We start from the raw sequence: 13414 nt of genomic DNA on the forward strand, positions 1-13414 counted from the left end.
CAGCTCATCTAAGCCTGGCCTATACTGCAATTTCAGCCACCCATGCCAAACTAGCAACAGCAATGACTGCTGCAGTTTAGGCAGAGTTCAAAAGAACAGTATTGCTTCCCAAAGGTAAACTACATCTGCACCTGCAGCTTAACCAGCACTAGAAACAGCCTAGGAAAGACCTCATAGATCACTGTAGGAAATCCTACTAGATAATCGTCTCTGGACAAGAAGAGCTCAAAATCCTCCTGAGCCCAATGTAGCAAAAATACAGTTTTTACACATCTCTTTACCATTTTCTGGATTTCAACTTTGGGGGCGGGTTCCGTGGGATGAGGAAGAGCGCTCTCATGGGGTGCATGTCACACAGGGCTGCAAAGGAAACCACAAGCTATTGAAGGGTGCATCTCCACCTGTGTCCCTCCCACAGCCTGACCACGCTGACCCAGCCGGGTCAGGAGCCTGGTTCTCCCGACAGAGAGGAGCAGTCCTCCACAAACACTCCCACTTCCAGCAGCACAGCATCCACTGCAGAACCACACCGTTAGTCAACGAATTCACACTACAGCCAAGAAATTAAGTCCCTGAGTACACAGAAATCTTTCACGACAATATACCAGTATTGGCAGTTAAAAGAGATTTGAAAGAAAGGCTGCATGGCAGGAACGAGTACAACTTTCTTCATATTTTTTTATATATAAGGCTTCAGAAGAACATAAAAAAAGCTCACCTTTCTAATACAACAAAGGGTGTTTACACATAAATAGAAGTTAAAGTTGGGATTGAAATACTTGTCTAGTTTATTATGTGTGTCTTATGGTTCAGAGAAATGATAAGCTAAATTTTAACCAAACATCGTTCATGGCATAAGAGAAAATGCAGGATGAAGAAAACCTGATGCGAAGTGGAGAGCTCATAAACTGTGTCACCGGCACAGAGCATAATGACTAAGCGCACATTTCATCTATCCTGTGTTCTGGGAGTGTGAGCACCATTATTAGACAATCTGCAACAGATTCTACTCATGCATTCGGACGCTGTTTTCTCTCCAGCCCAATGTACTTCTCTTTAGTGTTACTGTTGTGGAAAGTTGAAGCTACAAAAACTCTGCAGAAAGTAAATACTGTCACATCTCATCTATCCCAGGCATTTTGTATGGAATTATGAGTGTGCTCCATCTGTCACGGAGAAATATCGAGGGTCAGAGGTCTTCCTTCACAAAACACAGCTACTGAATGACAACTGATAGGAACTATATGGAGGCGGATTTCTTATGATATACAGGTGTTCAGCAGGGATTTTCTTAACAGGAATGAACTTACAGCATTACAGAAGTAGTAAAAGGGAGAAGACTGTGGTCTGGTAAAGCCTTCACTGCCTTCTATTAATTTCTCTGCCTGCATCTACTTGCCATCGTTTCTCACATCTGGGTTCTGTTTTTGACTTTCTCCTTTGTATTTTCAGTCGCATGGGTGATAGAGTGGGGATGGGAGGGCAGAAGAAGTCTGGTTTCTAGCTATGGGTCCCAGACGCTGTTGTACTACAGTAAACAAAACACAATGCAGCAGAATATAATTCAAAGCATTTCCCTGCCAAAACCAGTGAAAACATCAAATACATGTGGCACGAGGAATTAGCATGCAAAGCTACAAAGTCTCTCTCAAAGAAAACTCCCCAAACTCATGTCTCAGGACTAAGCTTCAGCTAGCCTGAAGCACAGTGCCTGAAAGTGCTCCTGAACTCCAGCTGGCTCCTGAGCACTGCTGAAAACCAAGTCTGATGGGAGAACAGCCAAGCATGTTTTTTAAAAACACAGCCTACGTGCTCTCAAGCTCAGGCCAGAGTATGATTTATTTCATCTCCTGTGCTCTCAGCAGTGACCGGATGCCCCGTCACATCACATCTGCTTCGCGGGTGCTGGGGCAAAGCAACCCGTCCTCCGCAGAAACAAAAAACCGTGAGGTCTTCGCATCCACGCTGCAGCCGCCGATCTCTGCCTGACGGCTGCGCGGTGCTAACCAGAGGAGCGAGGGGGACAGCTGGCAGGCGAGGGCAGGCTGTAAAACCATGGCAATCTGCTGTCACGTTGAGAATGGGATCACGGACCGAAGCCATTACGTGAGCAAATACAGCGTTCATCCCAAAACCTGTGAGAATCAAGTCAGTCCCAGAGTAAAAATATAACCTTTAGGCCTAGCTTCTCCCACTACCGTATTTTTTTTCAGTGACCTAAACCCAAAGCCACTCTTGTCAATTTTTTCTGCTAATGTGTCAATCACTTCTGCTTAGCTGTACCCACAGGCAGTGATCAAAGCGATGCTAACAAGAGCTCTAAGAAAAAGTTTTTTGTTTCCCTAGGAAATGAAGGCAAGGAATCAAAATATAGACTTAAAGAGTCTAAAAGAAAGAGGAAAGCAAAAGAGCCCAAATAAGAAAAAGTCATAGATTATCTTTAAACATATAGCCAGAACCAGAATTTTGTACATCTGTGCATTAGACAAGCATGATTTATTTTAACCCAGACCATGTTCACAAAGCGTAGACACCCCCACCTTTATACCAAATCACTTACGAGGAGCTCCTTCAGCCATTTCAATAGCAGTGATTCCCAGAGACCATAGGTCACTCTGCAGGAAAAGAAACATTGCACATTGCAACTTGCAGCATTCAAGCTTTTTTGTTTGTTTTCTTTTGGGTTTTTTGTTTGTTTGTTTGTTTTTACAGTTGCCCTAGATTTCTCCTGGATCAGGTTGTTTTAGTTGGAGTGACATGCATTCTGCTCCCTCCCATTCCCTACTGAGCTTTTAGGAAACATGCTAAATAGCCAGAAGCTTCCCATTTCCCATGTAACTCTGAACAGCTGATTCATCATTTAAGCAGCCAGCCCCAAAATGCAGACCTTCTGCATTCAAAGAAACAAGAGCCAGAATATAGCAGGCACCGTTTAAATATATGTTTTAAAACTTCTAAACTGTTTTCATGAGGCAGTGAGACACAGCAGTGCCTCACCCCCCTGCTCCTGGCCAAAAAAATTCTTAATGCTTATTTCAGAGCAGCCATTGCTGAGTTTCTACACTGATGGAACAGAAATTATAGTCAGGCCTTGGGGTCTGACTTTTTCTGTCTACAAAGTTGTAGTTGTCCAGTCACATATTTTTGGTCACATGAAAGGAGAGCACATCATGCAGTCAGATTTACGCCGCAGTGTATGTTCAGCTCAGTTAACTTCGAGCAGAGTTTTCTTTATCAGCTTATCTGGATGCTAAGGGCCAGGTTTTGATCATGGAAGGTAAATCGGAAACAGTACCAGCGAATGTAAAAACTTCACAGGTTTCCACTTGATTAATCATGTGCATTATTTTACTATTTTTGTGTCTAAATGTAGCCAAATGAGAGGCACGTGACCGAACCAACTTGCAGGGCTTCTCTAAAACTATCTTTTAAAAAGGGAGCGACAGAAGACAAACCTTCAAAGATTAGAAGCAAAATACCATTACATGAATAGCAGCTCATACCCAGCCTGGCACTCTAACTAAATTTGACTTTATCAACAGAGCCTCCTCAGTCCAGCTGCTCTGAACTGCTTTACGCAAGCTGAAAACCAGTTTGCATCATAGTTTGCGGAGGGATTTGACAAAAAAACTGGTGGGAATTTAATAGATTCACAATCCTGACTTGTTATTAAGTAAATGACTGAAAATGAGAAAAGTCTTCTAGGGGTAGTGCTGCAGGTTTTGGGGACAATGGGAGAAACAACCAGGCTACAAAGAATTTTGGTTTGGAGTCTCAAAGCGTGAGAGGCAGACAAGTGAAAGGGAGGACAACAGCAGTGTTTGTAAAGGTCAGTGTGTATATATACGTATATATTTTTACCCATTTGTCGTAATGTTTTTTTTTAATCAGAGCTGGAACAGCAAGAACTTACAGAGTGGCTTCCTGCTACTTTGCTCATCATATCAGCTATAAACCTCTGTAGAAAAGACCGGCCCCATGCCACCTTCTGAGTCATAGCACTGTCTGCACTAGTGCTTCCAAAACCCTCTGCTGATCAGTTTTAAACTACCATCTGCAGAATCCATTTGGAAGCAGACATAAATGCGCACGGATGAACTGTAATTACTACTGAAGGCAAAGAAACCTCAAGAATTAGGGGTGCACGTTCCTAACGCTTTTATCTTCTGAAAAGTACACATTCTGAAAAGGAAGTCAACTAGGGACAGGGAATGAAGACAAGACATTAATTTCTTGAGGTTTCAGTAGAAGATTTACATGGTATGAAAAAGAAAATAAAATCCAGGAACATTCTTTGGTCATGACTGACACACAATGTGACCTCACTCTGCCAGTGCCGCACAGAAGCTCTCAACAAGGGAGCCCTGAATCACTAGAAAATGGAAGCAGTAACAGGTTCTTCTAATAAATATTTCTGAAGCCACAATTAGAAAGAGAGGTGGAAAGTGGCAACCAAGAGAGTACCTGAACCAAGAGAGTGACCGGAGGGTCACTCAGAAGATGGCTGCTCAGAAAGCCATCCCTGGAAAACATCCTGCATGATAAGTGTAGACAGACAGATGGCAACACTGCTGGAAACAGGCCAGAGGACAAAGAAGAAGCGTTGTAAGTCTCTTTGGAGCAGCATCGGCATATTATAAGAGTTAGGAGGAGAACGGAAAAAGTGCTTGATAGCTGTTCTTGGGCCCCCAGTAGAAGGAAGTCATGGATATATCGGAGTGGGTGCAGTGAAAGGCCACAAAGATGTTTAAGGGATTGGAGCTGGGAGGTTCTGGGCTCAGAGAGATGGAACTGCTCAGCCTGGAGAAGGGAAGGCTCAGGGGGATCTCACACATGCGTACAAATTCCTGATGGGAGGGGAGTAAAGAGGACCAAGCCAGGCTTCCGAGTGGTGCCCAGTGACAGGACAATGGGCACAAACTGCAGCACAAGAAGTGCTGTGCCTTCTCACCTCAGCCGCCCTGCGAATGACCAGAAATCACTAAGGGATGGGAAACCTCTTGCAGTCACGTGCTTATAAATGAGTGAAGTGATACTAATTATTGCCAATTAACTCAGGATTCGCAGCTGAGTAGAGAGTAAAACAGCTCTACCACAGAGGAGAGCAGTAACTTGTCATATTGGTGTTACACTGCTTCAGGTATTCCTTCCAAATTTACCTCTTCCTTTCTTTTCTATCCTGACCTGCAGCCTCCATATATCAGGGGGTTTTTTTGCACAGAAGTTCATGAAAGTGTATTTCATCTATTAACAATTCACAAAAAAGTATTCATAATAAAACTCCACTCTTAAAAAGAGCCACCACCCACATATTACAAATACTTCTATTTGTACAGTTATAGTATTATTGCATTTTAAAAGGAGGGAAGTTTGAACTTTTCAAATGCAGTACTTGAGCAGGATTTCAGCAATAACCTGCAAGTTTTGCTACCTTATGCAGAGTTGTAACACTCACTCTGTAATCGTACGTAGAGTCTGGGTTCTCCTCACAAGCAATGACCTCAGGCGCCATCCAGTACGGTGTGCCAATAAATGTGTTTCTTCTCCCAATAGTCCTATCCAGTTGAGCGCTTACACCAAAATCCACTGAAAAGCCAAGCAGAGGTAAAGAAATTAATGAAGAGTTGTATCCACATGGTAGAGTATTTGCTTGGTTACTTTCATACTGTTTAGAATACCAAAACTTTGGGCTACAATGCATATGAAATCTGAGTTCCTCCAGTACATCTTGTCCAATACTTGAAATGTAACTTTTTTTTTTTCTTTTTGACAGAAGGATCAAATAAACAGCATGCTAAATCTGCCAGGCAGGTTACAGCAGACAGGAATTGCTCTAGGAAGGCATTACAGAATAATTTATGCTTAATCTATATGCTACATTGAGTTGGACTCGAGATCTTTAACTAGTATCTGAAAGGAAAAATAGTATCTATGGACAAGGCAAATTTAGATGTGTCTGATATGGCCATTTGTGAAAGCTAGAAAGAACTATCATATCACTTCATTTTGAGACGTTTGGAATAACTCCTTCCCTACATTCATACACTATCTTAGAACACGCTGGAGAGTATACTAGTTTATTCTGATCTTAGACTCATTATAATGAGTGAACTGTGTATGCTCTTTGTGTTGAAAAGAGTGTTACTTTCATCAGGATTGTATAGCAAAATGGTTTTGTTCAGATATGAAGAAGGGCCCATACAACCAATAATAATGTGATTGTATTTTTCTTTGAACAAACCTCTATGATACACTAATTGGATCCACTGGGCATAGCACTTGAGTGCTATTCACAGAGAAGACAAAATAACAGGGAAAAGAAAGGACTGAAAGGAGACAGCCTTATGGTTACCACCAAGGAGCAGATTCTCTCACTTATGTTACCTCATTGCAGATCATCTGCAAACCACAATCATTTGTACTACCACAACTTAATGTGCCTGTTTAGCAAACCTTCTCCAACAATAAGTTGGACCTGGCCTTTGGGATCATCTTGTGCTCTGTGCTTCTGATGGGAAGTGTGCACACTTACACTGAAGTGGAACAGAAGTGGACTGAGGAACTCTTGGGTTTCTAGCTTCTTTACTTTAATACACACGAGCTAAATCTCTCTGGAAACAACTTTTTTTTTTTTAAAATTGTTGTACTTAATAAATCTGTTTCATCTTTACCCCGAGTTAGAAAGGTTTAACTTTCTTGTCAACCATGTGAAGAATGGTGTGACTGGTAACTATACAAGATCATAAACACACACAAACCCCTCATCTTGCCAGTTTTAAAAGGGAACAGATGAAAACTAGTACATAAATTTTAGAGACTACAAGCAAAATCCTGCCTTCATTTAATACAACAGCAAAACTCCCTTTGACTTCAGTGAAGCCAGGATTTATTTCACCATAAGGTTAAACCATAATGAGATTTAAAGTACATATTTTTACTAGCTGCAGGCAAACATCCTACTGCACATCCACAGGCCATGTTTATTATTTTTGTTCTCCAACTCTACAGTGAATTCTTTCAATTAAAGAGAAAGGGAGTGTAAAGGTCATCCCAAATAAGAGAACTGCTGTCCTTGAGACTGCTCCTTTAAATCATTGCCATGCGTTCTCTGTGATGTCTTCCCAAAACATGAAAGACATCCCCTCCTCAAGAGAGATATGTACTTGAGTTTAGTCTTAGGAAGTCAGAAGTTGTCAACACTGACATCTCACAGCTAGAAAAGGAAATAAGTAAACTCTCCGATGTTTTTGAGATGACTATTAGTAAGAGCTACTCTTCAGTGGTAGCCCTTACAAATGAGTAATTTCACCTATTGTCAGATTTATGAAAATCTCTAAGACCGTTTCCCTTAGAGAAATGGATTAGCATAATTTATTGCCCCAACTTTTTTATTTTGGAAATCTTTGCATGCCAGGATCTGCTGTGAAGGCCTGATGGTGCTGTGACTTACTAGACAGGTTCTGTGTTTGACTGTCCAGAAGTAGCTGTATTCCCCACAGGCTGTGAGTGACATCCCTGCAGAACATGTCACATTGTCAGCTCTTTCTACATGACAGACACCTTATAAACACAAGCATTAATGCTACTTGACATATTTGTTGCTCTTAGGTTACTGAAGGTTCTTTCTGAGACAAGATGGAAATCTTAAATTTTTACGAACAGGTTTCTAGCACACATTTTAGGAAACTTACCCAGTTTTACTTCTGCATTTTCTGTGAGAAGAACATTCTGTCCTTTAATATCTCGATGGATGACATGGTGAGCATGAAGATGTGCCAAGCCCTAAAAGAAAACCAGACTTCCCTTATTCTTTCTTCCTATCCTTATCATGAGCGTGGCATTGTTGCCTTTTTACACTTTTACCCTTCTCAGACTTTATTCATAGCGGAAGTCCTTTAGATGTTATTAGCAACATGAAGACCCCAGTTTCAGGGAGGAGAGAGGACAGCAACCACAAGTTTGACCGTCTTCTTCACCCACAGCCCTGACAGTAGTGGAGCATCTCTGATGTCAAGTGTGAAGAGAACAAGGTAGCAATATTTTAAACTTCTGTCTCAGAATCAAGGAATGCCTCCGTATACTATGTGTTAAAAGCAAACAAAAGAGGGGAAGAGCAATCCAGAATGCTCTGTATGAGGACCAGAGACAGTAGCTGGCTGGCCACAGTGGCTTAAATTCTGCATTCAGCAAAACCGTATTCAGTGGTAACTGGACCACAGAAAGTTCAAAATACCATGTCAGACCTCTTTTTGAATGCAGCACACACTGCTTTCTTTCAGCTAATATTTGCAATATTCTGTCTTCTCCTCCATTCCAAAATTGTATAAACTATACAAAATCTATAAACTAGCATAGATATAAAGGAACACACTGAAATAATACATTATAGTAAGCCAGGGGATGCTTCACTCAAAATGCTTAGCCTCTGTAATATTAATGACTTCAAATAGAGCTTCCACCCAGCTTTTAAATTTTCCAGAAGGAAACATTGTCAATCCACATGCAACTGGGTCATTCTGTTTTGAAACAAGCACGATTAAAACCAATCGCTTGTTTTACACCAGCATGCTGTTATGGTTTTCAGTTGCATGAGCGTAAACCAAATGTTTTAACATCAATTGCTTTAATAGAGATACTACAGCCACACAAATGAAGAGCAACCTGACCAGACCATTAAGATTTTTTTTTTTGCAGAAGAGCTCTCCCCACGCTCTCCAGCTATAGTTATTACAATCTGCAGTTTAATGCCAAATCCTTGTAAGATGGCCAGTGTTCTCTACTGAGCACGCTTCTTAACTCCTCTGCTCCAGAAGCAAAGATTTACCCCTATTCAAGCATTACTTCGGCAAGCCATTTGAATTCCAGCTCCCAGAATACACATTTATCTTACCATTATTTAGAAAAGAAGTAAAACTCCATTACAAGGAAGACGGATCAGTAACTCTGTAATGGGTTTTGAATTTAGAACGACAGGTTCCGACATTCCCCCCCCCAGGCTAGTTCACTAGATTACACTTGGAAAGTACAGAGGATAAAACAATTCCCAGGAACAACCAACGAACCAAAAAAAAAAAGCCCTAAGCCTGCATAGAATGAAATACAGCCCCAAGAATTGTCTTGGGGAATATTGCCCCAGCAAGGCCACCTTTAAGATTTTGGAATGCTGCTTTGTCAACACTGCTTCTAATAGTGTGGAAAAGAGGCCCCTGAATGTGTGCAGGTAAAGGAATTATGAACAGAGAGATCTTACGCAGCGTGAACAGCTGAAGCAATGAGCAGTAAGATCTCCTGATGTGGAGGACAGACTCACTGAAAACAGAAAATTTATCTACTTTTCTAGATGCCCAGAATCTGGACTTTCAGAAGATTGCTATTTGCCATAGGAAACAGGAATTTTCTGTTCTTCATACAGAAAATGGGATTAACTACGATAATATGGGATGTCAAGCAGCCATCATGCTGGCTCTTTGGGCTCTTCTGAACTCAAGGACCACAGCCCATGAGCCCCATGGATCAAAACCTTTAAACAACAATGCTCATTAGTGACATATGTTAGCGACCAAAGGCTTGGAAGACCTTTTCGTTGCAAATGAGCAACAAACCTCTGTTGACACGACTCACCCTGAGAACCTCTCTGCAGATGTACGCAATCCAGTCTTCCTTGAAACAGTTCCCTTTTGTCTTCTTTACCAGGTCAGTGACAGAGCCCGCACCACAGTACTCCATCACCAACTGCAGGAAGACAAATCACAATACACCTTTATCGCAGCACTGTCAGGGTGCCAGCAGAGATACCATGTGCAAACACCCACTCCACCGCAATCAAGGTGTGGCAAACTAGATGTGACCTTCCCGGATGCCAAGTGACATAAAATCTCATTTCCTGAATCACCCACATTGCTGAATAAATAAAAAAACCTCAGTAGTGCTCCTCTCCTGTTGCAGGTTATGGGTAATTTTTTCTTTTTCTTTTTTTTTTTATTTTAGAAACTACAAAATCAGAAAAGCAAGAGGTAATAGCACTGAAAAACATGGGAATTTTTTCAAAATTTGAAATTTCTCATTTTGCTGCAGAGCTTCAAAAATCTTGCAGCCAAAAAAGTTGGAGGATTAATTTTTCTTCTTTGCTTTATTGCCAATTCCTCTGTTCCCTTTTTTATTTTCCAACTGAAAAAAGAAGAGGAAAGCAACAAGAAAAGAGAGGAGGGGAAGAGGAGAAGCTCTCTTTCACTTTCATAAAAAAAAATAATACAGAAACATTTAATTTGGGGGAAAAAAAGCTCGAACAACAAATCAGAATGACAGCACAAGTCACAAGAACATACTTTATGCCCATCCTCAAAGGAAATCATAGGGGATGGAAGACGTGTAGGGAGGAACAATTTTTCTCTTTTATGTTATTCTTCAGAACAATGACTTCAGAGTTTCACTGAGACAGAGTCCAAGCCAAGCATACTGGAGCTCTAAAGAAGGGAGCTGTAAATCTGATGAACAGAAATGACACTAAACACTTACCCAGAGCTGATCATCTTGGCCTGCAGGACTTTTCTTTACAAATGCGCCATAATATGTAGCAATATTCCGGTGATGGGAGTACTTTTTTAGCATATTTATCTCCAGCTTGATTTCCTCCTCTTCATTCTGCAGCAAAAGAGAGCAGAAGGCTCCTTAGGTGACCAGAGATCACTGAGCTCCAGGGCTGCCCAGAGCAGCAGGGCAACCTCTGTCTTTGGAGGCTTTCAACACCCAGCTGGAACCAGCCCTGAGCAACCTGGCTGGATCCCATGGCTGACCCTGCTTTGAGCAGGAGCTTGGACCAGAGACCTCCTGAGGCTCCTTCCAACCTGAGTTATCCTGTGATTATGAGACTGCAACTGAAGGACAGGTTCTTAAGCCTTAAATCACCCCGATCCATCGGCCTAAAACAATGAATTGCTAGGGTTTCACCTAAAGAATCAAAAATGTTCCAATTTGGTATAACAATCTCGGGGGCTTAGGCAGGACCTATTACTCCCCCATTTGCGGTTACTGTATGCAGTAATTTAGTCTTGGAGAAATTAACCAGATTCAAACAAAAGTAAAAATATTCCTAACACTCCATTATTTAAATACTTGGAAAAGCACTTAGTGCACACATCAGCCAATTTGTCTTCCCAGCCTGGTGGAGGGTCTTGCTGGGAGGAAATCAAAGCCAAGAAGGAGGCAACTCGCCACAAATCAAACTCCAGAACCAGCGCAGGCTTAGGATCCGCTCCGTCCTTCCAGTTGTGAGGCTACCCTACCTGAACCATGGAGCTTTCCCCCCCTCCTAACATCATGCCATCAGTTAAGTCTCTGGCATGCTGGGGGCTAGCACACCCCTGGACATCTCCTTCCAGGCACTAGCTAGCCCTGTTTTCCTGCTGGTTTTGTTCCAGCCTCTTCAGGGTGGATGTTCTCTTCTGCCCAGTACAGCACCGTGCACAATAAGACAACTAATGGAAACACAAGTTTGAATAATTACATTAGAAGGAAATGCCCTTTTTCAGAGAGAACTGCCTGATCTGAAGAAGTCCTGTCGGAGCTAGCCTGTTTGCTGTGTTGCCACCAAGAGAAATGGTGTGCAATAGCCAGTGAAACGCATGTAGATTTTGCTGTCTCATTTGCTTTAATGAGTGGTGCTGGAAGGTATCCTTGTATCGGTTAAAAGGGGTATGCCAAAGCTGAAAATTAATCTACCTTGCTGCAAAACATCCCAGTCAGCACTTACTGGCTGAAGGGAAAAAAAAGAGGCAGCAAGAACAGCTCAGCCCCACTGGACATTTTTCTGCACTTTTCCACTATTTTCCAGTAGCTTTGCCATCAAAGCATTCCTCTAACCATCACAACAGACTGCTTACAAAAGCAGCTGCGTTGTCCTTTCTACCTGTAGCAAAACATTAAAGCCTGACAGGCTGAAGCCAAATTCCCTCAAGCATATGCATATGATTCATCTTATTAAACCCAACCACACAAAAATCATTCCCAACAGAACAGAAGGGACCAATAAGTTTTCCCCAGTAACATCAATCCACAGGAGACACGTTACCAGACCAAAGCTTAACTGTCTCAGGCTTTAGGAAATGGGAAATGTAAAATAACTTCACTTGAAGCAAAATGAGCCATTTCAGGTTTCAGAACAGTCCCTTTGTTGAACACAGGCTCTCAAGCTGCACACATTACACTAGGTATTTCATTTATCTTTTGTTTGCAATTAAGGAGAAAGGAGGACCCTTAATCCTTGGCTTGATACAGCCCTGGATGTTGCATGACTTAATTAGCGAGGGTGAGAAGGAGCCCGGTGTGGCACCTGGAGTCTCCAAGAGAAATCAGAGCTGACGCCCAGACAGCACGCAGGAAATCCTCCATGAGCAAGGTCCTATTTCTCTCTGCACGCGGCCAAGGCACCATCAAAGGGAGTTGAGAGCTTGTGCTGATGCTTTCTGGGAGGGGAAACAAGGCTCTACTCCCTTTGGGACTCCGAACAGTGCACGTGAAAGGGCGGAAACAGGCAGGTGAGGAGAGGGAGGCAGAGAATAAGGAGATGAGAACCACCATCCTGGACCTGACCACAGGGGTCCTGTCACTGACACGAGTTTCTGGTAACAGATCTTTAGGGGAGAAGGGCAGAAAGAGGAACAAACAGGGAGGACTCCTCTCCTCCCCCTGCTGTCCCGCCTGCATCCTACCCACTCCTTCTGCTAGGGCAACCAAACATGTGGAGGGGCAACATTAATCTTTGGTAAAGGCCTTCCCCAAATTACTTAAGATCTCTTCAGATCTTAAGGTTTTGGGTTTTTTTAACTCTACCCATCTGCATGAACTTTGCACTGGTGGAGCCCAACCGAAAAGCTTCCTGCTATGTCCTCAGCACCAGCCTGCAGCTTTCACAAAGTTCCCCTTGGGGAGCTGGCAGATCTCAACCACTTCCTCAGAGCTGTTGCCTCTTTTTCAGCTCTTCTTCCTTTGCCCAGTTAATTTAGTGGATGTTGGAACCATGCTGGCACAGCTCTTACCTGAGTACTTTCTGTTCCTCTGCAATCTCACCTCCATGTTTTTAAAAGAAAGGTAAGCATGTGCCTGTTTGTGAACACAGCTGGAATACCAGGCAGGCTCTTCCACACCCGCTGGCAAGAGCAAAGATGAGCTGCACACGCGTAATGCTCCTTTCCAATTACCAGCAAGATGATCCAATTCCTGCTTTATCTTGTGTCTTTAGCTGTTTACCCAGAAGGCTGGAACCTGCTCTCTCCCTGCATCTGCCTCTTCTTCCCTTGCCCATCCTTGCCCGAAGAGGCAGTTACCTGTGCTCGCACGCCGCTGTACGCTGCTCAGGTATAGGACAAGTGCCTTGGGAAGACACTGCTTAGATCGGACAGTGGGCTTCCCTGCTGAG

At 42.7% G+C, this 13414-nt stretch overlaps 1 protein-coding gene across 6 annotated transcripts in view; it reads right to left on the minus strand.

Annotated features, from left to right (window-relative positions):
- Nucleotides 1–13414, minus strand: part of NRK (Nik related kinase) — a 109378-nt gene that overhangs the window by 55636 nt on the left and 40328 nt on the right. For 5 of the 6 annotated variants that reach the window (XR_012044798.1, XM_072877264.1, XM_072877265.1 and 2 more), the window contains exons 4-9: nucleotides 10516–10641; nucleotides 9622–9732; nucleotides 7692–7782; nucleotides 5456–5586; nucleotides 2561–2615; nucleotides 282–360 (exon numbers count right to left, since the gene is read on the minus strand). Coding sequence is in view for 5 of the 6 variants with exons in the window: in XM_072877264.1 (XP_072733365.1) it covers nucleotides 282–360; nucleotides 2561–2615; nucleotides 5456–5586; nucleotides 7692–7782; nucleotides 9622–9732; nucleotides 10516–10641 (593 nt within the window). In the remaining variant the exon portion in view is untranslated. Of the gene's footprint in view, nucleotides 1–281; nucleotides 361–2560; nucleotides 2616–5455; nucleotides 5587–7691; nucleotides 7783–9621; nucleotides 9733–10515; nucleotides 10642–13414 lie in introns of those variants that run through there. The other variant, XM_072877267.1, reaches the window with a different exon arrangement.

Source organism: Ciconia boyciana, chromosome 12, assembly GCF_034638445.1.
Source record: "Ciconia boyciana chromosome 12, ASM3463844v1, whole genome shotgun sequence".
NCBI lineage: Eukaryota > Metazoa > Chordata > Aves > Ciconiiformes > Ciconiidae > Ciconia > Ciconia boyciana.